Genomic DNA, 27,369 nt, shown 5'->3' with positions numbered 1-27,369 from the left:
TATCCTGTAGCTTTGCTGAAATTATTAGCTTCAGTAGTTTCTTTGCTATATTCTTTAGGATTTTGTATATATAAGGTCAGTCATCTGTAATAGGGATCGTTTCACTTCTTCCTTTCTAATTTGCATGCCTGTAATTTATTTTTCTTGCCTGATTGATCTGGTTGGAATTTCTAGTACAAAGTTGAATAGACCATGTGTTTTTAAAGATTTTTTTGAGGTACCCTAGCCGTGAGTGACCTATATCTGGAAACAGTTTGTTAAAGGTACAGTTCTCTAATGAGGGTGGGGAGGGTGTCAGGATATATTTTAGTTTTTTGAGACGGAGTCTCACTCTGTTGGCAACCTGGAGTGCAGTCATGTGATCTCAGCTCACTGCAACCTCTGTCTCCCAGGCTCGAGTGATTCCCCTGCCTCAGCCTTCTGAGTAACTAGGACTGCAGGCGCATGCCACCATGCCCAGCTAATTTTTATATTTTTAATAGAGACAGGGTTTCACCATGTTGGCCAGGCTGGTCTTGAACTCCTGATGTCAGGCGGTCTGTCTACCTCGGCCTCCCAAAGTGCTGGGATTACAGGCGTGAGCCACCACGCCCAGCCTACATTATTTTTAAGATCTTCATTCTATTCTAATCATGAGACTGTGGCACTCTGTTGTATTTGTACATATACCTTGTAAAATTTTTTAAAAATTAATTTGCTCTTTATTTGATAAATGAGTAATATCTAACAATTATAAGCCATATTTTTATTCATAAATATATGTTTAGAATTTTAAAATACCTGAAACTAAGTAACTTTAATTATGTATTTCTCTGACAGTGGAAAATAGGGAAGATTTTATTTTATTTTATATTTTGGTGTCTAAGTTTTCTTTGTTCAGCCTGTCTTCCTGATTATAATCTGTTACTCTGTGGTTATATATCTGACTAGTGGAAGTAAATTTCCTGTTTTGGCAATTGCTGTAGAAAGCTTGGCGGTTTCCACTTGTTTCTCTGGTTAGTTTTATCTCCTTTGTTTTCTTTCACCTAATAGCAAGTGATTCAGACAGCTCTGATTACCCTTTACCCCTTACCCCAGAATGGTTTCCCCTTTAGACTGCTTTTGTCCAGGGCTAAGTAAGTAGCTTATTAAGAATATAAGTAATGCAGGTCTAAAACGTAGGTTGTGGTTGGGTTTTCTCCACGGTGTAAATTCTAGTCGTCCGATGATGGCAGCCAGAAAACTGTAAGGATAAGACTTCTAAGACCAAGTTTTGAGCAGGGGGAAAAAGGAGACCATGGTCGGTTATGATTACCACCTATAAACTTAGAATAGTGATGTGTTGATATGCAAGCCAGATTGCTGTTATTTGTATTACAGGCTATGAGAAGGAAAGAAATCACAGACACACAGAAATAAATGTTGAGGGCAGATTTGGAAATTTTGTTTTTGTTTTTTTCTCTCATTTCAGTCTGCTTCAAGATAGGTTATTGATCTTGAATCCTTTTCTGGATTTCTAAATAATCCTCATCATAAAATAAATCTTCCAAGTGTTTTTTTTCCCTAAATTTGAGTATTTTTTTCTTCTTGTCCCTAAGAGCATTGTTTCTTTTTAAGAATCAGAACTCAAACCATCTGGTGTGTAACGGGACAGCCCTTCTCTTCTACTTAAAGTTTCCTGCTATAGATGTCACTGTAATGTAGGTAGGTACAGGAAATGCTTTAGTATACTGTCACGAAATGTGTGCATCAACTATTTCCTTGTCATTTCCAATGTCCCTTTGTAGCACTTGCTCTTGTTTTCCAGTCATTCGTGTAGGTATCTTTCTCTCTGTCTTCTGAGCTTTGAAGGTTTTGTGCTGTAGAAACTTTTATGATCTGTGGTTCACTAGACTTACAGAATTAGTACTGGATTTCGTCAGAATTCAAAGTATGAATTTGGTTCCTGGACCCAGAATATTCTTCTATTTATTTATTTGTTATTCTTATTTTATTTTGTTTTTAGATACTTGAGACTCGCTCTATTGCCCAGGCTGGAGTGCAGTGGAGTGTGATCATAGCTCACTGCAGTCTTGAACTCCTGGGCTCAAGCAATGCTCCCGCCTCAGCCTCACAAAACTCTTCTTGTGGATCATTGCTGAGTTAGTTTCAGTGGTTCCTTCTGAACCCAAGGGCCTTAGTCGGTGGTTTTTCTCTTATATCTGAGAAGTTCTAACATAGTATTTTCCAAAAGCTCAAGATAAATAATGTAAGGGAAAAATATTTAAGTGCCTGTCAGGAGGCAAGAACTTTTAACTGTTTTAAAATGTGCTATCAAGTCCACAGGCAAACAAAACAGAACCCAAACAAATAAACCTTTGTAAAATAAGTGGTAGCTTCATTTACAGATGAGGATATTTAGTTCTAGAGATTAACTGACTAGCCTGCAGTCACACAGGTGACTAGTGGAGCTAAGATTTAAACTTAGGTCTTTGGCCAGGCATGATGGCTCATGCTATAATTCCATCATTTTATGAGGCCAAGGCAGGAGGATTGCCTGAGTGCAGGAGTTCAAGACCAGCCTGGGCAAGATAGTGAGACCCTGTGTTTACAAAAAACAAACAAACAAACACACACACACACAAAATTAAAAATTAGCTGGGTGTGGTAGTGTGTATCTGTATTCCCAGCTACTGGGAGGGCTGAAGCTGGAGGATTGTTTGAGCCCAGGAGGTCAAGGCTGCAGTGAGTAGTAATCATGCCACCGTACTCCAGCCTGCGCTACAGAGGCGAGACCCTGACTTAAAAGTAATAATAATAATAATAATATAATAATAAATAAATGTAGATTCTTGTCCTAAGCTCAATGTTCTTTCCCCTCCCCAGGCTCTTTGAATAAGTGTCAATCATACTGAAAAAGTATTGACTACTCATCCTTCTCACATCAGTTGCAATTGATTGCTCCTTCAGTTTTCCACATTGGCCCTGTTGACTTAAAACAACTGCTTGACCTAGCTCCCTTGCCTCTTGGATCCCAGAAACTGTATTTAATAGAAACCTTATGTCTTAGTCTGTTTCGTGCTGCTATGACAGAGTAACACATACTGGGTAACTTACAATGAACAGAAATTTATTGGCTCACAGTTTTGGAGGCTGAGAAGTCCAATGTCAAGGTGCTGGCATCTGGTGAGGGTCTTGTTGCTATGTCATCACGTGAGAGGGCTGGGGCTAACCTCACCCTTTTATAATGACATTAATCCTACCCATGAAGCTGAGCCCTGATGGCCTAAACAGCTCTTAAAGGTCCCACCTGTTAATACTGTGCTAATGGCAATTAAATTTAACATGAGTTTTGGAGGACAAACAATCAAACTATAGCACCTGGAATCCATCTTCAGTATGTTTCCTTGGCATCCGAGGAAAGAGAGACACTAGCATTGTTATCTCCTATATGCAAGGCTGTGTTAGACTATTTAAAAATGCTCTTAATTTATTTAAAGCAGTCTAGTGAGATTGGTGTTATACTTATTTTACAAATGAAGAAACTTAGGCTCAGAGAGCCATTTTCTCTGAGTATAGGAAATTTCTTCAAAAGTTAGTGAAACAAGCATCAGCTATATCTATACTGTAATAGCTGGGATACCCAGCCTAAGAAGTACCAGCTAGTACAGCTGAGTGCTGTTTCTCCTGACATTGGTAATTGTTTGTAAATGACTAGACAGGTCTTTGCAGAGAAGAATCCTTATAGTTGCCTTACTTGTTTTGGGATAGAATGAAATGTGAATGAACAAGTTTGGTTTAGTCAGGACCAAATTGGAAAAAGGGAGCAAACTAAATTTTTTACTGCTCCTCTTCCACCCCTCAGTTCTGATAACTGTAAGTTAAATAGGCCTGAAGAAAATTCTACTGGTCCATCTCCAGGCCCTTGTGACATGATACTAGAAGCCATTGAGAGGGAGTTGTATTTTCCACATTAGTAATGGAAACAGAAGCCTTCTTCAAAGGGAACGTTGCGGGCTAGGGAGGTTTTATTTGGTATACAGTACCTCCTTCCAGTAAGCATGATTTGTTGTATTTCTGGCAACTGCTGCTATCCCTGTGAGAAAGAATGGAGTAGATCAAGAAGTATCTCCTTATTTAGACTGGATTCAAAGTATATTTACCCATGATTATTTAAAAAATTAGTCTCTCATTGTTGAGTTGTTGTATTAACAGATATTATCTCACCTGTGGTCTCTTTCTTGTGTGCCGGACTGTGAGTTTCTGTCCCCTGGTGCTAGGCTGCTAATGTCAGTAGCATGCTTGTTTGGATTTGTGTAGATCCCTGTTATTTGACTTCTGCTTAATGCTGGCCCTGTCTCTAGGTAGATTGATACCTGAAACCTTGAATGTACTTTCCTTTTATTTTTAGTCTTTGAGTCCCAAGATTATGTTCCCTTGTTGATGTGCCTATTTTTAGCTGTGGCTTTTTAATCTAATACCATTCTAATACCATGACTTGGCCAAGATTCTCAGTTCTGGCATTCTTCTGTTCAGTTTATCATCTCGCTGCCTGGACTGTTGTTTCTGGGTTTTTTTTTGGACTCTGATTCCAGGCCAATTCCTTGTGGTTTTTGAAGTGCTGAAGGGTATCACTAAGGCAGAAGTCATTAAAATACAGATTTGCTGGATAAAAGTAGTTTTCCAAGTCTTATATCCATGATTTTCAAACACTTTGTTGATTTTCTCTGTGTGTTTCTCCTTTCATGCTTTTGTGAAGTTTGAGGTGCTCGAAAAATTTGCTGAGTCATTTGTGTATTAACTAGAAAAATATTGCAGTTTCCATTGATGTAGCTAAGCTTTATTGCATATTTACTGCATATTTTAGTGCCATCAGCAGATTGGAGAGTTATCCCTTAAGCCACAGTTTTGAAGATTTAATTGATTGGTTTTAGCTTTTTCTCGAATCTTTCAGTGCGTACTCTTTAGATGCAAGGTATTTTACTTAGCTCTGTGGGGAGATCTAAAAATGTCTACTAAGGGAAGATAGATGGCTATACTGTAATATATAGTAGAAAGAGGTACAGAAGTGTTAGTGGCTTCTGCTTCTAGTTTATACTATCAAAGCCAGTAGATTGATATTGATGATGATGATGATGATGATAGCTAACATTTATTGAGTACTTCTACATACCCAGCATTGTTCTAAGCATTTTATTTATTTATTTTTCGAGACGGAGTCTCACTCTGTTGCCCAGGCTGGAGTGCAGTGGTGCCATCTTGGCCCACTGAAGCCTCCATCTCCCAGGTTTAAGTGATTCTCCTGCCTCAGCCTCCCAAGTAGCTGGGATTACTGGTGTGCGCCACCACACCCGGCTAATTTTTTTGTATTTTTAGTAGAGATGGGGTTTCACCATGTTGGCCAGGCTGGTCTGGAACTCCTGGCGTCAGGTGATGTACCTGCCTTGGCTTCTCAAAGTGCTGTGGTTACAGGTGTGAGCCACCGCGCCTGGCCAGCATTCTATATGTATTGTTTCACTTTATTCTCACATGAATTTATGTAAGCCTCATTTTATACATGAGGAGACTGGGACATCTTGATGTTAAGTAACTTGTCCATGGTCATCCAAGTAGGAAGAATAAAGCTATGCTTCTTTCCTCACCTGTGCTTCCCACCGAATTGTGCTGCCTCCTCATAGTAAATATGAGACCTTCTGTGCCCGGGTCCCTGCCCCACTCTGCATATGTCTTGTGCCACTCTCCTCTTCTCATTCACGCTATCCTCCGGCTATATTGAACTGCCTAGAGTTCTTTGAAGAGGACACTCTGCTTTTTATTGCCTTTGTGTCTTCACACTTGCTTTTTTGTCTTCCTGAAACACTTTTCTACCCCTGCTCTCTAAGACACCAGTTTCTTAGGAGCTTCCTCCCCAGGATAGAACTGTTCTGTCTTCTTTATCTAGCTCACTTTTGTTTAAATTGATTTAAAGGATGGCATCTTTTAATATTCTTATCAGACAGCTTCTTTGGAATTCCTCCCCAGACCTCCCTGCATGGATTTGATTTCCACACTGCTCCCCTAACAGTCTACACTTACTTTACATTAGCTCTTGAGTGTCAGATTGGATTTGAGACCAGGGTCTTAGTCTGTTATCTCAGCATATAGCCTGGTCACCTATTTGGTTAATGAATGCTTAGAAAGTATTTAGAAATGTAAGTTAAAATGCAGTTGAACTGAAAGTCCATTATTTGAAAAGCTTTCAAATGATCTTGTTATTTTGCAAAAACCATCAAGGGACTTACTTTACTCACAGTGTCTCAAGATGAGTACCACTTAATTAAATTACTTTTGAAGAGGCCAGTTTAGTAATTCAAGACCCTTGACTAGTCTGTAATCTTATGTGAGAGAGCATTCTTAATTTTTTGACCCAAAGATCTTTGTTTTTGTTTTTCCTTTTTCTATTGTACTATCCTAGGCCATTAGCTGTTCCCAAACTTTGCTCTTGAATGGGGTATAAGAGATTTTCCCTGGGTGTACTGCTGCAAACCTAAGTCTTGCCCCATCTCTGGTGTAAGTCAGTTTATTTGTGTAACTTATTTTTTTTGAGTCGAAGTCTTACTCTGTCACCTAGGCAGGAGTGCAGTGGTGTGATCTTAGCTCAGTGGCGAGATCTCGGCTCTGGTGCAATCTCAGCTCACTGCAACCTCTACCTCCTGTGTTTAAGTGATTCTTCTGCCTTCAGCCTCTTGAGTAGCTGGGATTACAGGCACCCGCCACTGCCCAGCAAATTTTGTATTTTTAGTAGAGATGGGTTTTTGCCTTGTTGGCCAGGCTGGTCTCAAACTCCTGACCTCAGGTTATCCATCCTTCTCCGACTTCCAAGGTGCTGGGATTATAGGCATGAGCCACTGTGCTCAGCGTGTTTGTGGAACCTCTGTCTGGAAGTCTAAAAAGAGCTGTAACATGTCAAGAATCTTCATCCAGTTCTGCTACATTTTCTCTATCTAACCATAGTCTGTAAACTTGGAAACCTTTGTCTTTTTGATTCCCATTATTGCTTCCTTACCAAGTATGGCCTGCTTTGACTCTCCCATGTTTCTTTAATGCAGCCGAGTTTCTCTGTCTCCCCTGTTGTGACTGTAGACCATGCTGGCGCCACGTCTTGCCTGTGTACTGCAACAACTTATCTCCCTGTACCCAATATAGATCCCCTCTAGTCTTTCTTCAGACAAGCAAGAATCATCATCTTATATCTCAAATGGATTATTTATTTACAGGGTTGTGGGAGGGATGGGAGGCAGTTGAGTGTGGTAATAAAAGGTTAACATGAGAGATCCTTGTAGTGATGACGCTGTTCTGTATCTTGTGTCAGGAAACTGGACAAATGGTGGTACACTGGGATTATTTCTTAGAACTGCATATGAGTATACTTTTATCTCAATAAAATGTCAGTGAAAAAGACTACTATCCTGTTTGAAAGTTTTCAGTGCTTTCTTCTTCCTCTTAGAATAAAGACTAAAGTCCTTCATATGGTCTTCTGTGATCTGCATCATCTGGCTTACCTCTCCAGCCTTGTTTATTTGATACCAGTTTCTTGCTTGTCTGTCCTCCAGACACAATGACCTTCTTTCACTCTCTTTAACATGCTGGGTTCTTCTCACAACTTTCCTTTTGCCCAGGGTGTTGTTAGGATGTCACAAGATACTCGGGATTTTTTTTAATAGCAACCCTAATTTGTATACCGACGTTTATTTGTGTGGTTCTTTAATTCATATCTTTTACAGGATTCCCTGGGGCAGGGTCTGTGTCTTTATCCCCAGCACACAGTACATGTAAGACATGAAAGACGCTGTTTTTCTCTCTAAGCCTTTGTTGTCTTATTAGTATTTCAGAAGCACTCTGGATACATAGGCCAGGAGAATAAGGTCCTAATCCAGAAATCTAACTTATGCTTTCCTTTCAGATCATGAGTTTGAATTTCTCTCATATTGAGAGGTACGATATCATATCTAAAACCAAACTCTTTCAGGTCACAGGAGCATTTATTAGTATTAGAGGAGGGACAGGGTATGATTGAGCAAGGTTAGTACTCTTATCCTGATATTTGAATCTACCAAAGAGCCACCCCAGGCTCTGGCTTACTGCTTTCTGGGAGAGGGCCAGCTTTGGATATTTGAGTATGTGGAGTTAATTTGGAGCTTAAATTCATCAGCCTTCTGAAGGGGCATGGCTCTTTTCTTTGGTGTGGCAGAATCCTGTGTTGCCATACCGGTCTTGGCCTACCAAAAGTATTGTCTCAGTTGTATGAATGTGGGTGTATGACTTGGAGACTAGGAATTGCCACTTTCTTGGTTGTGGACAATAGAATCTACTCCAGGTAGTTTAAATAGTAGGAGGTATTGGTTAACATTTACAATTTTTGCACATAGAATTTCTGGCAAGACCAGACAACTGATCTTGGAATCTAACAGAGGTGGAAGCAATGCAGTCAGAAGAAATGCTCAGTGACACTGAAGGACTGTTTGTGCAGAGGGCCATGGCTGCTGCTGCCTGCCATGAAGTTAGAGACCAGACATCAGAACCATTGGAACTTCTGCTAAGTTGCTGTGGAAAAACCATATGTCTTTCTGATCAACTGAGTTTGACATGAGAGCTGCGTGGCTTCCTGATTACAGAGTGCCACTCCAGGCTCTCAAGTCTTGCACAGGTGTACCTACTTGGTACAAACTATGTCACATGTGAGACCTTAGTTGCAAGGGAATCCAAGAAATACAGTTGTTTTAGCTCTCCAGTCTAATAGCAAGAAAGTGTGCTAGAACCTGATGCTGTGTGAGCTAGTCTTCCTTGTCTGTTGTAGAAGATTAAAGGTTGACAGGCCTCCTTTGCCAGTGAATGTTTTACTTGGATATAGTGCAAATGATTGAGCTTGGTACTACTTGTTAGGAATTTAACATGGAAATATATAACATGAAACAAGGTCATTTTGTTCCTTTAGATTTTCAAGTGGTGGATTTTGCCTGTACTGAGTTATGTAATTTATAGATCTATATGGTTTTGCATAATACCCATATATTTGCATACTCATTTGTGGAATGTTGTTATTCTGATCAACAAATGTGGACTATCTCATACTAAGGTGAGACCTAGCCATACAACAAGCCTAATACAGTCAGATCAGGGAGTTCACAGACTTGATGTGGCCAGTGTTTTTCAGTAGAAGTAATGCGTTAAAGTCAGCTTGTTAACGGATGTTAAGTGTGGCACCCCAAATTTACATGTGCGGTATCTGCCACATCTACCAGCATGAAGTTCCCAAAGGGGGAAGGTATTCAGAAAGTCCAGGAATTTGCTTTTTTGGCACACTTTCATGTTGATTCTTAAGGATTCTTCCTTGGTGAAGAAGCACTGATTCAGTGGGTCAGTATTAACCATTTTGTTTTGTTGTCATTGAAAACTTTGGACTGTGTTTAAATTTGCAGCCATTATTTCTTACATTAAAAAGTTTTGAAAATGGATGCTTCTTTTACAGGGGCAGAGTTACCAGGGCAGGTTATCTCCATGGCAGCTTCTACTCTGGCAAACTTGGCCATCTCTATCACAGGGTATGAATCAAGCAGTGAAGACCAGCTCTCCACTCAGCCTGCAGGTGACTGATGTTCTGGTGACATTCAAGGTTATTCTGGAAAATAAAATGTCAATAGAATGTAAAATTTTGGACACTAGCATCACAAAATGCTACTTCTGCTGATCCTTCATGTATTCTTTTTGGTTCTTATTTTTATACCCTTTTCCCTCTCATCTTTGTACTCATATATCACTTTTTAAATACATTTCATTATTTACCTTCTTGAGTGTCTTATCTTGGTTCTTTGTTCCTTCCTTTTTAAAAAGGCTTTTCTTATTTTTCTTTTGTTCTTCATTGCTTTTTTTCCTTTGTTTTCCTTTTCTCAGTCTCCATTTACCTTTCCCACATTTCCACCCACTTTATGCATATCTTATCTTGACTTCTTACTTTCCATTTCTTTCTTCTACAACTGTCAGTTCTCCTCCATGATTTTATTTTGCTCTGTCTCTTCCTCTTGCTTTTTCTTTTGTTCCCTTTCCCCAACCCTTTTTTTGGGGAAGACTTTTATTTTCTCTCTTGCAGTCATTCATTTCTCTGGCATTCTTTCTCTAAAAGTTTGCATGCTTCATATGTTAATACATTGACCCCTAAAACAGACCTCCCTGGTTGTTTTGGATTCATTGTCCCATGTGGCCTGGCTTTGGGAGTTGTAGGCTCCGGAGGAATCCAGTATGTAGATTTGATTTATATCGGCTGTAGAGTCATGCTGTACTCTTGCAGAGTTCAGGAATGTCAAAGGCCACCTCGGTCTGTGCTGAGAGGTCCATTAGGGCCAGAGGTATTTGGAGTTAGGGAATATTTAGAGTGAATTCTCCTTGAAGAACTGACTTTAGAAATGTCAGCTAAGAGAAAGGAATTTGGTATAGTAGGAACACTTTATTTTTCTTGCATATGGAATCATGTTTCCAAAGTGGAGAGGAAATGAGGTTTTGGTTTTGGACTTACTCTTCCAAGTATCTGTCACACCTACCAACATGAAATTCCCAAATTAGACCAATACTCAGAGCAAAGTCAAACAAAAGCATCTGTTAACTAGCTTGGGCTTTAGCCCTGAACTTAAGGGTGGAATGTTGGTCCTAATGAGGTGAGCTGACTTACCAGGGTGCAAGTGATCTCAGTAGTAAAAATTTACTCATAGCTGAACATTTAACATTAAAAACCCTAAGGAAATTATGATATAGCACTTAGTGGACTACTGTGTGGTATGAAATTTGCTTATGAAAATTATTAAACCCCAGGGAAGTCATTCATTCAAATACTTAGTGAGCACCTCCTATATATTAGATACTATTGTATGTGCCAGGAATTCAGTGGAGGGAGAACAAAACAGGCAAGGTCTTCGCTCTGGTGGAGCTGACTTTCAGCTGAAGAGAAAGAATGAGAAAGGATAAGTGGAACATGCTACAACTATGTAAAAGACCATGGGGAAAATGTGAGGTTCGGATTATGGGAGTTCTTATTTCTTTTCTTTTTTCTAGACTTTCTGATGTATGATACTTTTGTAATTAACAATCTATAGGTTCAACCAGATCTGTATGATGACATGCTTTGTTATTAACATTTTTTTCTAATGGAAGGCAAAATGCAATTTTTAGGATCTTAGTAATTTTCATTAGGTATATATAGACTAATACTACTTTAAGAGTTATATGATTTCTGATGTATATGGTATATCTTATTAAAACTAGGAGATAGAAATAATAGCATTGTATAGTAAAATGTAGCATAATAGTTGCATTGTTAGAAAACAGTGCCTCATATGAAATAATCCAGTATGGTTTCCTTTATTTGAAAATCGTAGGCCAGGCGTGGTGGCTCAAGCCTGTAATCCCAGCACTTTGGGAGGCCGAGGCGGGTGGATCACGAGATCAAGAGATCGAGACCATCCTGGTCAACATGGTGAAACCCCGTCTCTACTAAAAATACAAAAAATTAGCTGGGCATGGTGGTGCGTGCCTGTAATCCCAGCTACTCAGGAGGCTGAGGCAGGAGAATTGCCTGAACCCAGGAGGCGGAGGTTGCGGTGAGCCGAGATTGCGCCATTGCACTCCAGGCTGGGTAACATGAGTGAAACTCCGTCTCAAAAAAAAAAAAAAAAAAAAAAAAAAGAAAATCGTTACCCCAGAAATCTGTCATTGTTTTTATATCTCATTCATTTTTTGTATCTTCTATCTGTTTGAAAGCCTTGGGTTCTTGTAAGATTAATTGGTTCCATTTTAGATGATATAACGCCGAAAAGCTTTCTTGTGTCAGAAATACATATACATACATCTAATCGAAAGTTCTATTAAGAGGGATTTTTAAATATAGAAGCTCTAGTATATGTTAGCAGTCGTTTCTGTAAATAGTTTGAATAACTTTTATGGGATAATTATAATTCTTAGCTACTTTGTCATGTATTTTGTTTTAATGACTCCCAGTTCTATCACCAACTAACTTATTCTTCCTAGATTAAGCACCGTTGGCATTGTAATTCTCCACATGTTTTTCAGTGCATATGCAAACATAGATTCAAATATTTTTGTGTTTTTTAACCCAGTGTAATCATACCATATCAGCACATTTTGAAGGCCTGAAACAGGCTGGCCTAACAAGTGGCTCTGTATTCCTGTTTCCTCATGTGGACTAATACGGTGTGTGGTGTTTTTCTTTCTCTTTTCAGAAGCAGTGGACAGGGAAGAATCCCCTCCAACATTATCTACCTCCCCTTCACCCTCCTCCCCTTCACCCACTTCCCCTTCACCCACTCTGGGCAGACGAAGGCCCGAAATAGGAACGTTTCTTAGAAAGAAGAAAACTAGTGACATCTACTTCGTGTCTCTGGTCTGGGCCATTGTCGTCGTGCAGATCTGGTTGAACTTGTGGATCGTGCAGTTGCTGCCAGTGCCGATTGCAGGTTGTTATCTGGTTAAGTATGATCTCGTCTCGTCTTTGAAGATTGTTTTCTTATTTTTTTTTACTTTGGATTTTAATATTTGAGTTAAATTTACTGTCTTGCAAAGTAAAACAATCTTATGTTTGCATTTAAATAGTATACAAACACCATTTTGTTAATGTATTACCTTGATACATCTTTAATATTTTACTTTTAAGCTCAAAAATGTATTTAGCCTCTTAAAATTTCATGTGGTATTTGAGATTAGTAGCTCCATGTAGAGATTTGACTGTTTAGCCATCCATGATTCTGTGGAGGAGAATGTTAACGACCATCTGTGTTTTGAAATTTGAAGATCAAATGATTTTTTTTTTTTTTTTTTTTTTTTTTTTTTTTTTGAGATGGAGTCTTGCTCTGTTGCCCAGGTTGGATTGCAGTGGCACAATCTTGGCTCACTGCAACCTCTGCCTTCTGGGTTCAAGCAGTTCTCCTGCTTCAGCCTCCTGAGTTGCTGGGACTACAGGGCTGTGCCACCACACCTGGCTAATTTGTATTTTTAGTAGAGACAGGGTTTCACCATGTTGGCCAGGCTGGTCTCAAATCCTAACCTGAAGTCATCCGCCCACCTCTGCTTCCCAAAGTTCTGGGATTACAGGAGTGAGCCACCGTGCCCAGCTGAGATTGAATTATTTTTGAGAGCTACTCTTAGGGAAGCATATTTTACATTGCCTTTTTAATTCAGAGGAAATGTAGGCTTTGAGAAATATATGGATGCAAAGTCTTGCGATTTGTTTGGCAGAAAAATTGAATTACATGTCTATATGTATGTATTATATGTGTTACATCAAAATGGAATCATAGTTTTCCATATTCTATTGAATCAGGTCTTTGTATCTTAATGCTGCCGTAATTTGAGGCCCACCACTATTGTTTTGATTCTCTCTAAAACTGTCTTTCTTCTAAGAATAAAAAAAGTAAGGAAGCCTTTTCTCTGACAGGTGCATTGTAGAAACATCGTTTACTTAATACTTTTCCTGATTACTGGGCTTTCTTCTTATGGCAGCCATATTCTGTGCCAAATTTATTATGTCCTTAGTGGCTGCTGTGGATTTTGCTATCCAAGTACCTCCTGCATTGATTATTCCTCATTTCCTATGTCAAGGTTTTTCACTGTTGATTAAAATGTAATCTGATTTTTGGAAGCTGTTCTCCACCATAGTTTACAAGTCTAAACTTATTGTCCTATTTACCTTCTAGATCATTAGCTTTCATCACTCATTTTTATTTTTCCTCACTACATTGGATAGTTAGTTAAATAGGCATTTTTTTTTTTTTTTTAACACTTATTATGACCAGAGCATTCTATAGTGGTGCATGTCCTCAGGAAGTATACAATATAAAAATGGTTGAAGTTTGTATCTTGGTTGTTTTTTTTTTTTTTTTTTTTGGAGACAGTGTGTCACTTTATCACCCAGGCTGGAGTGCAGTGGCACAAACATGGCTAACTGATGCCTCGATCTCCCAGGCTCATGCAAGCAATCCTCCCACCTCAGTTTCCCAAAGTGCTGGGATTGTAGGTGTGAGCCACTGTGCCCGGCCTGTATCTGCTTCTTGTGTCCTCAAATAGAACTTCTGTTAGGCAGTTGGAACAAGATATAGTTTTAATTAAGCAAGTCACAAAGCCGATTCCATGGTCATGCTTTCTGTTAAACTGAGTAAAACAGTTTAAATTGCTCTACTGGCTTGTTCTGTACTTTTTTGATGATTTCAATTTTTGATGATTTTTCAGATAATTTCATTATGATGGCAAACTATGTGAAAGGGTGTTGCAACTCTCTTTTCCTTGAAGTTTGTTAGCAGGAATTTCATTTTTTTTAGTCATAGCTTAACCTGGTCATCATAGGAGTTTGACATGATCCTGGGAGAGCAGGCTGTGAATAAGGTGGCCCCTAAAGGCTTTTCTACAGCTTGTAATTACCCTGGACTTACTGAAACTATAGAATTTCTTCTAGGGCCTTTCTAGGGATTTAAAAATGATAAGGAAGGAGTTGTTGAACTGGTGTGTAACACTGAACTCATGGTTCAGTGTAGCAAATTGTGTACCTTTACGTTGTAAGGCCAGAGCTAAGAACAGAAATCTCTAGAGGCAGGCAAATTATATAGTGATCGAGATCCAGGGTCCAAACTTCAAGGTAAGACTCACAGTTAAATAACACTTCCTTCTTGCCCTGCCACCTTCTTAGTTGGCTTCTAACAGGAAGCTTGACCTCTACTTGAAGGGTCATTGCACTGCCCAACTCCAGGAGGAGACAGTGTGGTCTGAGAGTGGTCCCCACTGAAGTTGCAGTGCACAGCCTTGGGCCATTTGTAGCAGCCCTGCTAGTACTCAACGTACTGATTCCCCATTTGATGCTGCTCTCGACATCTGAACCCTGGCATCTGTTTAGATGTTGAGATCAGCATCAAACGGGGAATCAGGAACAATACCCTGCATTGGTACAAAATCATGATGCATATGGAATACCTTATACTTTTCTGGTCACTAAATAACAAACACCTAAGGAAAAGAAGAACATTTGACAAGAGCACCTGTAAAAGCCAAGGAGATGAGGAAGTGTCAGTTGTTTATATTCTTTACTTAGGAAGGGGGAGTATCTGAGGAGCCAGAATTGTAGTCACTGAAATCTTCACGATAAGAGTATTTTATGTTTATATGGGCTGTAAAATAACCCCCGACTCCTTCAGGGGTTTAGACTTTGCGAAGAAGGTAATATATATAGGCAAGTGAGGTGGTTTGAAAAGTTACTTGGTCCTATTCCATCTCTTTGGCATACTTTGAATCCCACCTTACTTTTTAACATTGATTTTTATTTTAACACTAGCTTTGCTGTTTCAGAAAGTTCATGTGAAATTAAGGAATCTTTTCATGTTACAACTTTTTAATCTACATTTTATTTATATATGTATTTTTTTTTATCTTCTTTTAGTCTGGATACTGAAAAAGCTTGTCATTCACTTTGGAGTTGTGGACTTCCTGGAGAAACACTACCATGTGTGGTGGGGTATTATAGAAAGCTTCCTGAAGGAGCGGCAGGGAGCTCTCGCGCCTTGGCCCATTGTTGGGCTTGGAAAATTCTTGTTAAAAGTTGATAGCAAGGTATTGTATTTTAAGGACTTGGGCTGTCTTAACGGAGTTAATGTATTTCATGGTTTGAAATCTTCCATTCCATGGTGTTTATATTGTAATTGTTGATAACCCATTTAATATCTATGATGAAAGGTTTAATGTTTAGAATTATGATTTACATAAGGATAAGATGGGTTTACTTTAAATAAGGCTTGTGTAAGTATTTTTTCCTCATAAAAGTGGGAGAAATGGATCTTATGATTTGGATATTATTATTTAATTCCCTCATTGTATTAGGACTAAATTGAAATCCAAAGAGGTTAAGTGATTTGCCTAAAATTATGGAGCTAGGTAGTGGTTCAGTTTAGTGAATATCTTTATGGTAATACCCATATGTCAGATACTGTATTAAGTCCTACAGAAAATCAGATGAGTCATAGAAAACCAGATACAGAAGCCTTGTTTACTGGGGAAAGACAGCAATTTATAAATATTCAGAGATGGTGGTTAGATTTGGAGCCTTAGTGGTTAAAGAGCATGGAGTATGAATCCATAAAATTCCTTAACCTTTCTGGGCCTTGTTTCTGTACTAGTGAAATGGGTACAGTAGCACCTACCTCAGAATGATGGTAAGGATTAAATGAGGTAATATATGTACAATCCCTAGGTCAATGCCTGGTACCTAGTACGCTCTGTGTAAGTGTTAGGAATTTGTGTATGAAAATGCGTATGGGATACAGTGGCAGCACTGAGTAGGAAATGACTCACTGTTGATAGGGTCATGAGAAAGGGAAGGAGAGCAGAGGAAGTGATACTGGAGTAAGTTTGAAGCACGGGCAGGAGTTTCTTAGGTAGACACGGCCAGAAGGGCAAGCAGATGGAGCAGTGCAAAGGCGTGAAGACTCTAAGCCTACGAGCATGCTGGGGGGGGTTTATATATTTTTAGTTGTTGGATTCCCAACAGAGGTGCGGTTATCATCATTTCTAATCGTTGTATATCTTAAAGGAGTACTACATTCTCTTGATTTTAAAACTTTGATGTATTACAGTTTTTCCACCCCTAGTTTTTCCTTTGTCTGGGACAGTTTCCTTCTCATGCTTTCCTTTTCATTTCTTTTCATACTATGATTGCATTCTCTAATGATATTCCACTGTTCTTATCTTCTCTTTCTCACCTTACCCCCTATCCTCAAGCTCTGGCACTGGCTAAATAAGAAGGTAAATGAACACCCAGATGTTGATTTTTACTATTGAATTCTGTAACAGCCCCTGTATCTCCTTTCTCACTCTGTGTTTCTGTCCAGGTGTCAAACTAAGTTTCTGTTTTCAAAGTTTTAATTATAAGCTATGGAAGGTCATGAAGCATGAATACTATCACAGTATAATTTGCTGAAAACTCAGCAAAGGCTGTGTAGGATATGGGTGGTATCTTCTTGCTCAAGTGTTTGTAAGAAGTTCTGTCTCGTAGTCCTTTTCTCTACTGTAAATGATTTTCATTCCTTTAAGTTCTGTAAATGTGGCTCAGCCTGATATTCTAGTCTCCTTTGGTGTGTGAAAGCACATTAGGCAATGGTTATTATAAGGGTAAGAGAGAACTCTCTATTTGCTACTTTTTAAAATAAATGGCACAGGAAGTTTTTAAAAAGACAAATCTGTGAAATATTTGTATGGTTTCATTGGCTGATAATTTAATATATTATCTTTTTTTAAATAACTAGTATTTCAAGATTTATTTTTAACTTAAAACAGATTGTAGTCATCGCCTGTGACATCGAATTTTGTGTTTTCTCCAAGGTATGAGGTTGCGTTTATGATAAATGCTTCACATGATTGGAATTATAATAGGTATACTTTTAATAAATTTAATAATGGCTAATCCAGACATATTAGGAATGCTGAACCTTGGCATATAGTCCACATATTGTAATGTTCGAATTAATTGTAATGAATCAAATTACCAGGCATGGTGGCACACACTTGTAGTCCTAACTACCCAGTAGGCTAAGGCAGGAGGATTGTTTGAGCTCAGGAATTCTAGGTTGTAGTGAGCAGTGATTGCACGTTGCATTCCAGCCTGGGTGACAGCAAGACCCTGTTTCTTTAAAAAAAAAAAAAAAAAAAAAAAGTAATAATAATTTCAATGAATCTCTAGGACAGATAGCAAGCGATGACATCATTTATATATGTTGTGTTTAAACATAATAAAACTATATATGTTAGTGTTCCTTAGAAATATTATATCAGGCCTTCTTGAAAATAGATCAAAATGAGACTTTTGAATGGGATTAGGATTTTATTTTTTTCTGTTGAAATGGAGGAGAGGGGAGACAATGCCTAATGTTTTGAACTTTGGTTGAAAAGAAACCTTGTGTAAAATAAGCACCCCCACACTCTCACATGGCTGTGTATATCTCAATTCCCTATAAAACTAGTATGGGCAAGTGAGTTCAATCCTGGCAAATGATGTACAAATATAAGTCATGTTTTAAAATTTTGATCAAAGAAGGTGGTTTCTAAAAAAATTTTTATTTGTTTTAATTGTTTTTTAGAGATGGAGTCTTGCTCTGTTGCTCAGGCTGGAGTGCAGTGGCACAATAATAGCTCACTGCAACTGTGAACTCCTGGGCTCAAGCTATCAAAGTAGATGGTTTTGCACTTTTCTCCAATTTGTGTTATATTGAAATGAAATTGCCTTCAAGAGATGGGGGAAAGGAGAACTAAATTCATTGGATTTAATTTGATTTAACTTTGGTGGACTAAATGAATTAGATTACCTAATTTATGAGCCTAATTCATAACTGAATCATTGAGTTCGTTTTAAAGTATCTCTACGATCAAGTAACTTTTTTCATTTCTTTGATGATTCCATGTAACATAATAAAGTATTGGTGTAAAGTTAGAGTAACTCTGAGATTTTGAGTGGGTGTATTTTAAGAAAGGAAATTCATAAGTTGAGAACTATTTTATTACATTACATCTCAGAGTCAGAAAATTGCAGCACTGGGTAATTTTGTTATGTAAAAATTTCAAGTGGAGTGAATTAGGAAGCCAATTCAAGAGAAGAGAGGGTGAGAGAGCACACATCATGGTTAATTGAAATGTAACCTATTTCTCAAAAGAGTTAATTGTTTTATTTCTTTTCTTGCCTTTTTTTAAAATCTGAGACAGGATCTTGCTCTGTCCACATACTGTAATGTTTATTTTTAACTTAAAACAGATTGTAGGCTGTGCAGTGACGTGATCCTAGCTCCCTACAACGTCCACCTCCCAGGCCGAAGCAGTCCCCTCACCTCAGCCTCCCAAGGAGCTGGGACCACAGGTGTGCATCACCATGCCTGTTTTTTGTTGTTGTTGTTTCTGTATTTTTAGTAGAGATGGGGTTTTGCTATGTTGCCCAGGCTGGTCTTGAACTCCTGAGCTCAAGTGATCAGCCCTCCTCAGCCTCCCAAAGTGTTAGGATTGCATGTGTGAGCCACTGTGCCTGGCTTTGTTTTATTTCTTAGTATTGATTATTTGTACCCAAGTGGAATTTTGTTTAAAAACAAAGCAAAATGAAAATTTATAGGCCCAGAATAATGTAAGAGAAGAAAAACTCAGTAGTGGAATACTTCCTTAATAGCTTGATAAATAAGGCCAGTTAGTGTAGAAGTTTTAGAGTGTCTTTTGGTGTAACTATAAATGTACTGACATCTCTAAATTTAAAAAATGCATGCCCTTCATTCACATTTGAAACATTCAGATTGCCATTTTAAAATTATTTCTCTTCTCTTTTAGAAAAATAAGCCTTAAAAATTAAAGTCACTTCTCAGTCTTTCAGCATAGAAACATTGGGGAAATTTACAGACTTTGTGCAATTTCCATGTAAAGGCAGGTGGTTTTGTGTCCTTTGCCTGAAGCAGAACATGGGACAGGATCACCCTGGTGAGATATCACCTTTAGCTTTTGGTCCCATTCTCCATTTATTGCTTCCTCTTTGTGTTTCTCTTTGGTGTTTCTTTGTGAGTCTTGTTCTATTCAGTCTTTCAAGGAGTTGGTTCTTCTTTTCCTCCATCCACGTTTTTTATCCTCTTTGGTTTTCTTCCTCTTTTGATCCTTAGTTTTATGTACCAACTCCCCCTGCCCACACTTTTTTTTCTTGACCTTCTCTGTTTCCTTTTCTTCTTTAATAAGTCTTAGTCTCTGTTTCTTCTTCCCACTCTTTCCTCTCTCTTACCTTCTCCCTTCTTGTTCTGTTCTCAGCTAACTTAACTGGCCACATGTGACGAACACAACAACAACTTCTTAGTTTCTTTTTTGAGCATCTTAATTTTGTTGATTTTAAATTTCAGTGAAACATCCAACCTTCACTGTCGTCCCTTGGATGTACATTTTTATTTAGGTGACTCTGAATTCTTTTCAACCTTTATGGCTTGTGATAGAAAAATTTTACCCTAACTGAAAACTTAAAAATTTGATATTATAATGTCAATGTACATAATATATTTTTGAATATTCTATGTTTTATATGTTAAAAATACTCAAACATGTTTCTAAATAGAGTATTATTTACATTCAAAAATATATTTCAGGATGTGACTTTTCTGATTAAAAAAATAGAGGCTCCAACATTATTTTCAGAAATTGTAATTTGTGAATACAAATCTAGTCTTAATTCTGAAGTTATTTATGCTTGGTTATTCAAATGCATAGTGATTGAATACTTACCACGTGCCAAGCACTTAGGATTTTGGAGATATAAAGAGGAGTGATACAAACCTAGCTCTTTCCTCAGGAAGCTGCCTCAAGAGCTAGTTTTTCATTTGGTTTCTGATTGTGAAAGTTTTCAGTTTCACTGATTTTAGAATTTAACCTCAAAATATGACATCTGACCTTCCATATCTTAGAAACCTGTTATTCCTTTTTTTTTTTTTTTTTTAGTTTCTGCATTGTGTTTGATGCTTTGGTAGCATGCACTGAAAATTAACTCTTCTGTTTGCAGCTGTAATTGTCAAGATTAAAGATTAACTTTATCTTTGAGTTCACTTTAGCATCCATCTCTTAGTGACAGTGTCCTTGATGAAAAACAGATAAGGCAGGGGGGCAGGGGAGCACAAGCTCATAAACATTGAGTGAAAGTAAATGCTGCAGAAGTCATGTTGTTTTTTTAACCAACATTCTTTATTTTTGGTTGTTTAATTCACCATTTGGAGAGCATAAATCAGATTTAAATTAAGAATAAGAATAACTTTAGATTATAATTAAGAATAACTTATTTAGCAATGCTGTTGTTCATGCTGGGGTTGAGGGGTGCACTGTGGTGTTTCAGCAGTTATTCATATAGTTAAAAGCAGTTTTGAAATGTTAGGTGGTAGCTTTGCATGACAGGCATTCTCGCAATCAAGTATGTATTCTGAAAACACAAGTTGTTTAAAATGTAGGATTATTTGTGGTTGTGAAAGATGAGGGAAGTTATAGCAAGACAGAATGTCAGTATTTAGGGAAAGCACAATTTTAATTATTGATTAAGGAACAGCTACTACATTGACTTTTATATTTGTATCAATTTAATTGTGTCATAAAGCTTATGTTTTCAGAAGAATAGAAACTTCAAGTAGAATATCAGATTTTAAAAAGCATTTTATGTATTATGAAACATTTGAAACATGAAAAGATGTAAAGAATATGCATTTATCTACTAACGACTGCCCGATTAATAAAACAAATTAACCTGAAGCCTGTTTTGTGCCCTTCCTTGATTGTGCATTCACCTTGCAACCCCTCACTCCTCGGGCAACTGTTATTTTTAATTTGTTATTTATCATTGCCTTAACATTAGATTTTTAAAATTACTGCCTTTGTAATTATAATGATATCAAATGGAAAAAGTATTTTGAATGCAGCTCCTCCTTTAATTTGCCCCAATTTTATTTGCATTTTTAAGGCTATGCCTTTATTATTAAAGGCATACTTTTGCTAAAGCCATGTATATTTGCTAAACTGTTGGTACAGCTTCATGAGATTTTAGGTCAGCTAACAGATTGTTAATATTTTGTTTAGAATACTTACCAGGTTATAAATTACAATTTGAAACATAGATAACCTACAGTTTGAGAATTCGAACATAGTTATGGGTTATGTTGAAATTGACTGTCTTTTTCTTAGCTATGACAGTAATAAACTGTATAACAACAGCAGTGAAGAGTACTGTGAAGTTTCTAAAGTTGCTTACAGCTTTTATTGCTTTAATTATTATGCCATAGTTTGCTTTGCTATGCGGAAGATCCTGTTTTGTTTTTATGATAATTGAGTGTATATATTTTTAAAGTACTTTAAAGTAATTCTCTTTTTCATTTTTATGCAGATGATCATCTGGTTGGAGAAGATGTTAGATAAAATAATTAGCATTTTCATCATATTTTTGTTAGTGATAGGAACTCTTCTTTTAGCCCTACTCCTGACTGCAAAGGTAGAGTATAACAATTACTATTCTCATTAATAAACCCTTAATTGTTAGAATCGTAGTCTGGATAAGATGCTAATAGAAGCAGCATGGAAAATGTTGACTTACAAGTATGTACAATAGCTAAAGCATTTATGATTTGTATGTTACTAATTTTGCCATGAATTTGCGTAGTGTGTTTCCTTTTCAGACCTCTTTTACATGCATTTTTATTTTATCATCAAAACCCTCAGGAGTAAATACAAATGAAAAAAATGAGATAATGAAGAACAACCCACTTTTTTAAAAAAAATTAATAGGAGAATCAGGACCTGGTGTCAGGAATCCTAATCTAGTTAGTACTCTTCACAGGATCAGAATTTGCTGATTAGCACCTTCTTTCCTTGTCGCATTGATTCTTCTGCTGATACATACCATAGCACCTTGATTTCTCACTTTCCAGGACCTTCCAGCTTACATTTCCTCTTCCCATTTTAATCTCATCAATGAAAATTATTCTGTAAAGCACACCTAAAATGTTATCTTTATAGTGATATCTCTCACTATTTTTTTTAAGGGTTATCAAGTCTTACAAGTTTTTTCCCCCCACTTTTATGGTACATTTCAATTTTTATTTTATCTGAACTGTGTTGAACTCCACAGCCCAGATTTTGGTATGTTGCTTCAAGGAATTGCTAAAGCTTATGTGAAACATGGATACAAATTTTTTTATACCTTTAGTCTCATAGAGACATGTTAGTAGCTATAATTGTTAGATAATCTAATTAACCAATTTGCTAAAGAATTGCATTATTTCTTAAGTGGCGTCTCCGCTTGGAAGTCCTATTCTTAGTCTCAGCTTCAGTACACCCTCCAACTGTCTTCTCATTTGCTTCTAAAAACCTCCTCTTCTAGTACTTCCGTTTCAGTCTCTGTATGGTTCCTATCTGTTCTTTGGGTATTAATTATATATAGTCACTTACATATACTCTGCAGACTTACTTAGAGGTTTTGTTTTTGTCATATTTTGCCTAAACCTGCTACTGTGCAATCTTCCGTTCTAGTTCTTTCATTAGAGAAAGGTTTCATTGATATGGTCTTTCATTTTCCTTTCTCCTCTCTCCTACACTTCTATTCTACTTTTCTTTCTTTGTCCCTTTGCATAGTGCCTTTTGCCTGGCCATCTCAGTTTTATCTTTTAAGTCCTTTTTCTTTGTTCATCGCCTGCTTCAGTAAGCTTTTGTTTCTCTGAACTTTGATAACAAATATTACTGAACCATTTCTTTCTGGTGTAGAATTCATGCAAACTGACCTTTTGAGGGACCCTTATTAGTTATCTAATTCATTCTCCCAGCCAATAAAGCTGTAATTCTCTAAAACTTCCATGACAGTATCTACTTGAATGTTTAATAGACAACTCAAATGTAACATGTCAGAAACTGAATTCCAGACCTTCCTCTGCTTGTCTGTTCTTCTCATAGTCTTCAGGGACAGCTCCATTCTTCTGCTTGCTCAAATGGAAAGCCTCAGGATCATCTTTGACTACTGTCTTTGTTTTGTATCCACATCCAGTTTGTCAGAAAATCCTTTTTGGCTCCACCTTACTAATATGTCCTGGGATAATAGCAGGGTGAGGATGTCAGGCGATTCCTTTCCACAGAATCAAGAAAAAAAACAGCATAAAATTATTAAAAAACGCCGTTTAAAGGCATTAGAAAATGACCAGGTAGGCAACAACTAGGAAAGCATTCGTTGATGAAAAGCTGCTACTGTAGCTGGTAAAAACAGGTACTTTTTCTTTACAGGTAAAAACAGGTGGCATTCTTGCATGGGTAGCAAAAACCTGCAGCTTTTCTTGAAGGAAGTGTTCTTTGATGCACAGATGTGTTTAGGTTTAATGTAGTTCCATTTGTCTGTTTTTGCCTTCGTTGCCTGTGTTTTTGGTGTCAAGTCCAACTAGAAATGAGCAGAGCCTCAGACACCTGTGGCACAATAGCAGACGTTCTAGCAGACATGTAGTAGGCATCCCAGAAGATGAGAAGAGGAAGAGAAAAAAGTGGAAAAAATTATTTGAAGAAATACTGCTAAAAAATTTTCCATGTTTGGTGAAAAACATTAAGAGATCCAAGAAGTTCAACAAACCTTCAGTAGAATAAGCATACGCAAACACAGAACCATACCTAGATACATCATCATCAAACTGCCAAAAGACAGATAAAAAGAAAATCTGAAAGGAAGCAAGAGAAAAATTAAACATCACAAACAGGGGAAGCATACACTTAGTGACTTGATTCTCTTATACACAGGAAAGACTAAAAGACATTGGAGTGACATATTTAAAGTCATGGGGAAAATCTCTGTCAAACAGTACTTTTATGGTCAGTGAAAATCTTCTTTCAAAGTAAAGGCAAAATGAAAACGTTTCTAGATAAATAGATACTGAATTTGTTGTTAGCAGACCTGCACTTATATGGAATGCTAACAGAATTCCTTCAGGGTGAAGATAAATGACTCCAGAAGTAATCTGGATCCAAAGAAAGGAATGAAAGCACTTGGAAAATATGTGGGCTGTATTTTCCCCTGTCTTCTTTTAATTTATTTAAACAAATGTGCCTATTTAAAGAAAAATGGAAACACTGTTGTGGCCTTTATAACATACGTAGATGAGCTATGTATATATAAAACCATAGCACCAAGGGGAGGGCTGGTATGAAGTTCTTAAAATATTTTAGTGGATATAAGTCAACATTAACTTGAAGTATATTGTGATAAAAGATGAGATAATATTCAGTTAAGTTAAACAGCAGGCAATAAATAGCTTAAGGTTTAGGGGAACTAAAATTGGCTGAACATAAAAGGGAGTGCAGCAAGAACAGAGGAACAAAAAAGATGGGACAAGCAGAAAGCAAGTAGCAAAACAGCAGACCTAAACCTGATCATGACAATACTTAAGTTACACGAGAAACAACTAAACAGTCAAAAAGCAGAGATTGTCAGACTGGATATAGCAAGTGCCAATTAAGTGGTATCTGTTAGAGACACACTTTAAATTCAAAGTCACAGAAATGTTGATAGTAGAAATATTAAAACACATATACTTGCAAATTTACAACAGAAAATATGTGCAGTTGATTATATATTATCAGACAAAATAGATTGTCAAAAAGAAATATTACTAGAGGCAAAGAAGGACTTTTCATATGGATAACAGTTAATATTGCCATAACAGTTATAAATGTATGTGCTCTTAACAACGGAGTTCTAGAATACATCAAATCAAACATTCAGAATTGAAAGGAGAAATAGACAAATCTGTGATTATAGTTCAGGATTCAACACTCCTTGCAATAATTGAGGGAATAAGTAGTTAGAATATAATCAGGATATTTAGAAGCTTTTTAAAACCCTGTCAGTCGTCTGGGTGTAGTAGCTTATGCCTCTAATCCCAGGACTTTGGGAAGCTGAGGCGGGTGGATTCCTTGAGTTCAGGAGTTTAAGATCAACGTGGGCAACATGACAAAACCCCATCTCTACAAAGAATAGAAAAAATTAGTTGGGCATGGTGGCTTAAGCCTGTAGTCCCAGCTGCTTGAGAGGCTGAGATGGGAGGATTGCTTGATCCTGGGAGGTTGAAGCTGCAGTGCTGTGATTGTGCCACTGCACTCCAGCCTGGGTGACAGCAACACCTTGTCTCAAAAGAAGCAAAACCAAAAATGAAACACCAAAAAATGCTGTCAGTCAACTTGACCTAATTAACAATTAGAAATTACATTATTTTCAAGAAAACATGGAATACTCACCAGAATAAACAATATGTTCAATAAATTTGGAAATACTAGGCAAGGCACAGTGGTACACACCTGTAATCTCAACTACTCGGGAAGATGAGGCAGGAGGATCACTTAGGCTGTAAGTTCAAGACCAGTCTAGGCAATATAGTGAAACCCTGTCTTATCCCATGTTTAAAAGAAAACCAAAATTTTATTTCAAAAATACTAAAAACTTATGGAGGCCACGTGTGTTGGCTCATATCTGTAATCTCAGCATTTTGGGTGACTGAGGCAGGAGGATTGCTTGAGCCCAGGAGTTTGAGACCATAAGGAGACCCTGTCTCTACAAAAACAATATAAAAAATTAGCTGGGTATTGTGGTGTATGCCTGTAGTTCCAGCTGCTTACAATGCTAAGGTGGGAAGATCATTTGAGCCTGGGAGGTGGAGGCTTCGTTGAGCTGTGCCACTGCACTGCAAGCTGGGTGACAGAGCGAGATCGCTGACTCAAGACAAAACAACAAAAGGAGCATTTCCTGACACACAGAAGTAGCAGATATCTAGGAAATGTCCAAATATTTAGAAATAATAAAGATCAAGTGCAAATCAATGAAATTCGAAATGGAGAAATAATAGTAAAAATATTAATAACCCAAATGCTGGTTCTTTGAAAGACATTGATAAAATTGACAAATTTTTAGCCAGACTGATCAAGAATAAATGAAAAAATGCAAATTACCAATATCAAGTACAAAAGAGACATCTCTACATATCTCATGGATCTTGATAACAAGGGAATATTGTGAACAACTTTACACCAACAAGTTTGATAACAACATTAAATGGAGAAATTCCTTGTAGAGAAGAAATGGAACAGACTCAAGAAGAAATAAAAAAATCATAGCCCATTATTAGGACAAGAAATTGAATTAGGTTTTGAAAGTCTTCCTACCAAGAAGCATTGAGGCCCAGATGGTTTTACTGATGATTTTTTTCAAACGTATAGTAAGAAATACTGCCTATTCTATACAATGTTGTTCAGTTAGCAAAGGAAGAAGTAACACTTGCCAACTCATTTTATGAGGCTAGTATTACCCAGATACCAAAGTCAAAGGCATTCACAGAAGGGAAACTGCAGACCAATATCCCTTATAAAGAAACACAAAAATCCTTAACAAAACATTAATAGATTAAATCTTGCAGTATGTTAAAAGGAAAATATGTGAGGTTGATTTCGGGAATGTAAAATCGGTTTAACCTCCAACGGTCGGTTAATGTAAGATAGGTCTCGAATCCAGTCACTTTTTCACTACTGCTATTGCCCTGCTCAAAGCTATCCCCGTTCTCTCTTGAATTGTTCCTTAGCCTTATTTCAACACAGCGTCCAAACCTACTTTAAACATCTCAGTAAGATTATGTCCCTTAGCTTACAACCCTCGTTTTCTGTATCCCACAGAATACAAGCCTAAGTCCTCAAAAGAAAGTGTCAGGCCTTATTCAGTCTGACTTTTTTTTCCAGGAATTACATCTGAGTTGATTTTCTCCCCATTGTGTCTGAAATCAGTTTGTTTTCCCCTTCTTGCTGCAGTTTGTATTTTGTGTTCTCCCTACTTTTCTG

At 37.5% G+C, this 27,369-nt stretch overlaps 1 protein-coding gene across 6 annotated transcripts in view; it reads left to right on the top strand.

Moving 5' to 3' along the window:
- The window catches only part of TMEM245 (transmembrane protein 245), a 105,007-nt gene that overhangs the window by 16,200 nt on the left and 61,438 nt on the right, over positions 1-27,369 (top strand). Inside the window, exons 4-8 of one of the 6 annotated variants that reach the window (XM_032240293.1) lie at positions 9,467-9,583; positions 12,228-12,458; positions 15,425-15,594; positions 16,759-16,782; positions 21,905-22,009. In XM_032240293.1, the coding sequence (XP_032096184.1) occupies positions 9,467-9,583; positions 12,228-12,458; positions 15,425-15,594; positions 16,759-16,782; positions 21,905-22,009 (647 nt within the window). Of the gene's footprint in view, positions 1-9,466; positions 9,584-12,224; positions 12,459-15,424; positions 15,595-16,758; positions 16,783-21,904; positions 22,010-27,369 lie in introns of all 6 variants that reach the window. The other 5 variants (XM_032240292.1, XM_032240296.1, XM_032240295.1 and 2 more) reach the window with 5 other exon arrangements.

Source organism: Sapajus apella, unplaced genomic scaffold (genome assembly GCF_009761245.1).
Source record: "Sapajus apella isolate SASKATOON/1434 unplaced genomic scaffold, GSC_monkey_1.0 scaffold46, whole genome shotgun sequence".
Lineage (NCBI taxonomy): Eukaryota > Metazoa > Chordata > Mammalia > Primates > Cebidae > Sapajus > Sapajus apella.
This window is presented reverse-complemented; position numbering and strand designations above follow the sequence as displayed.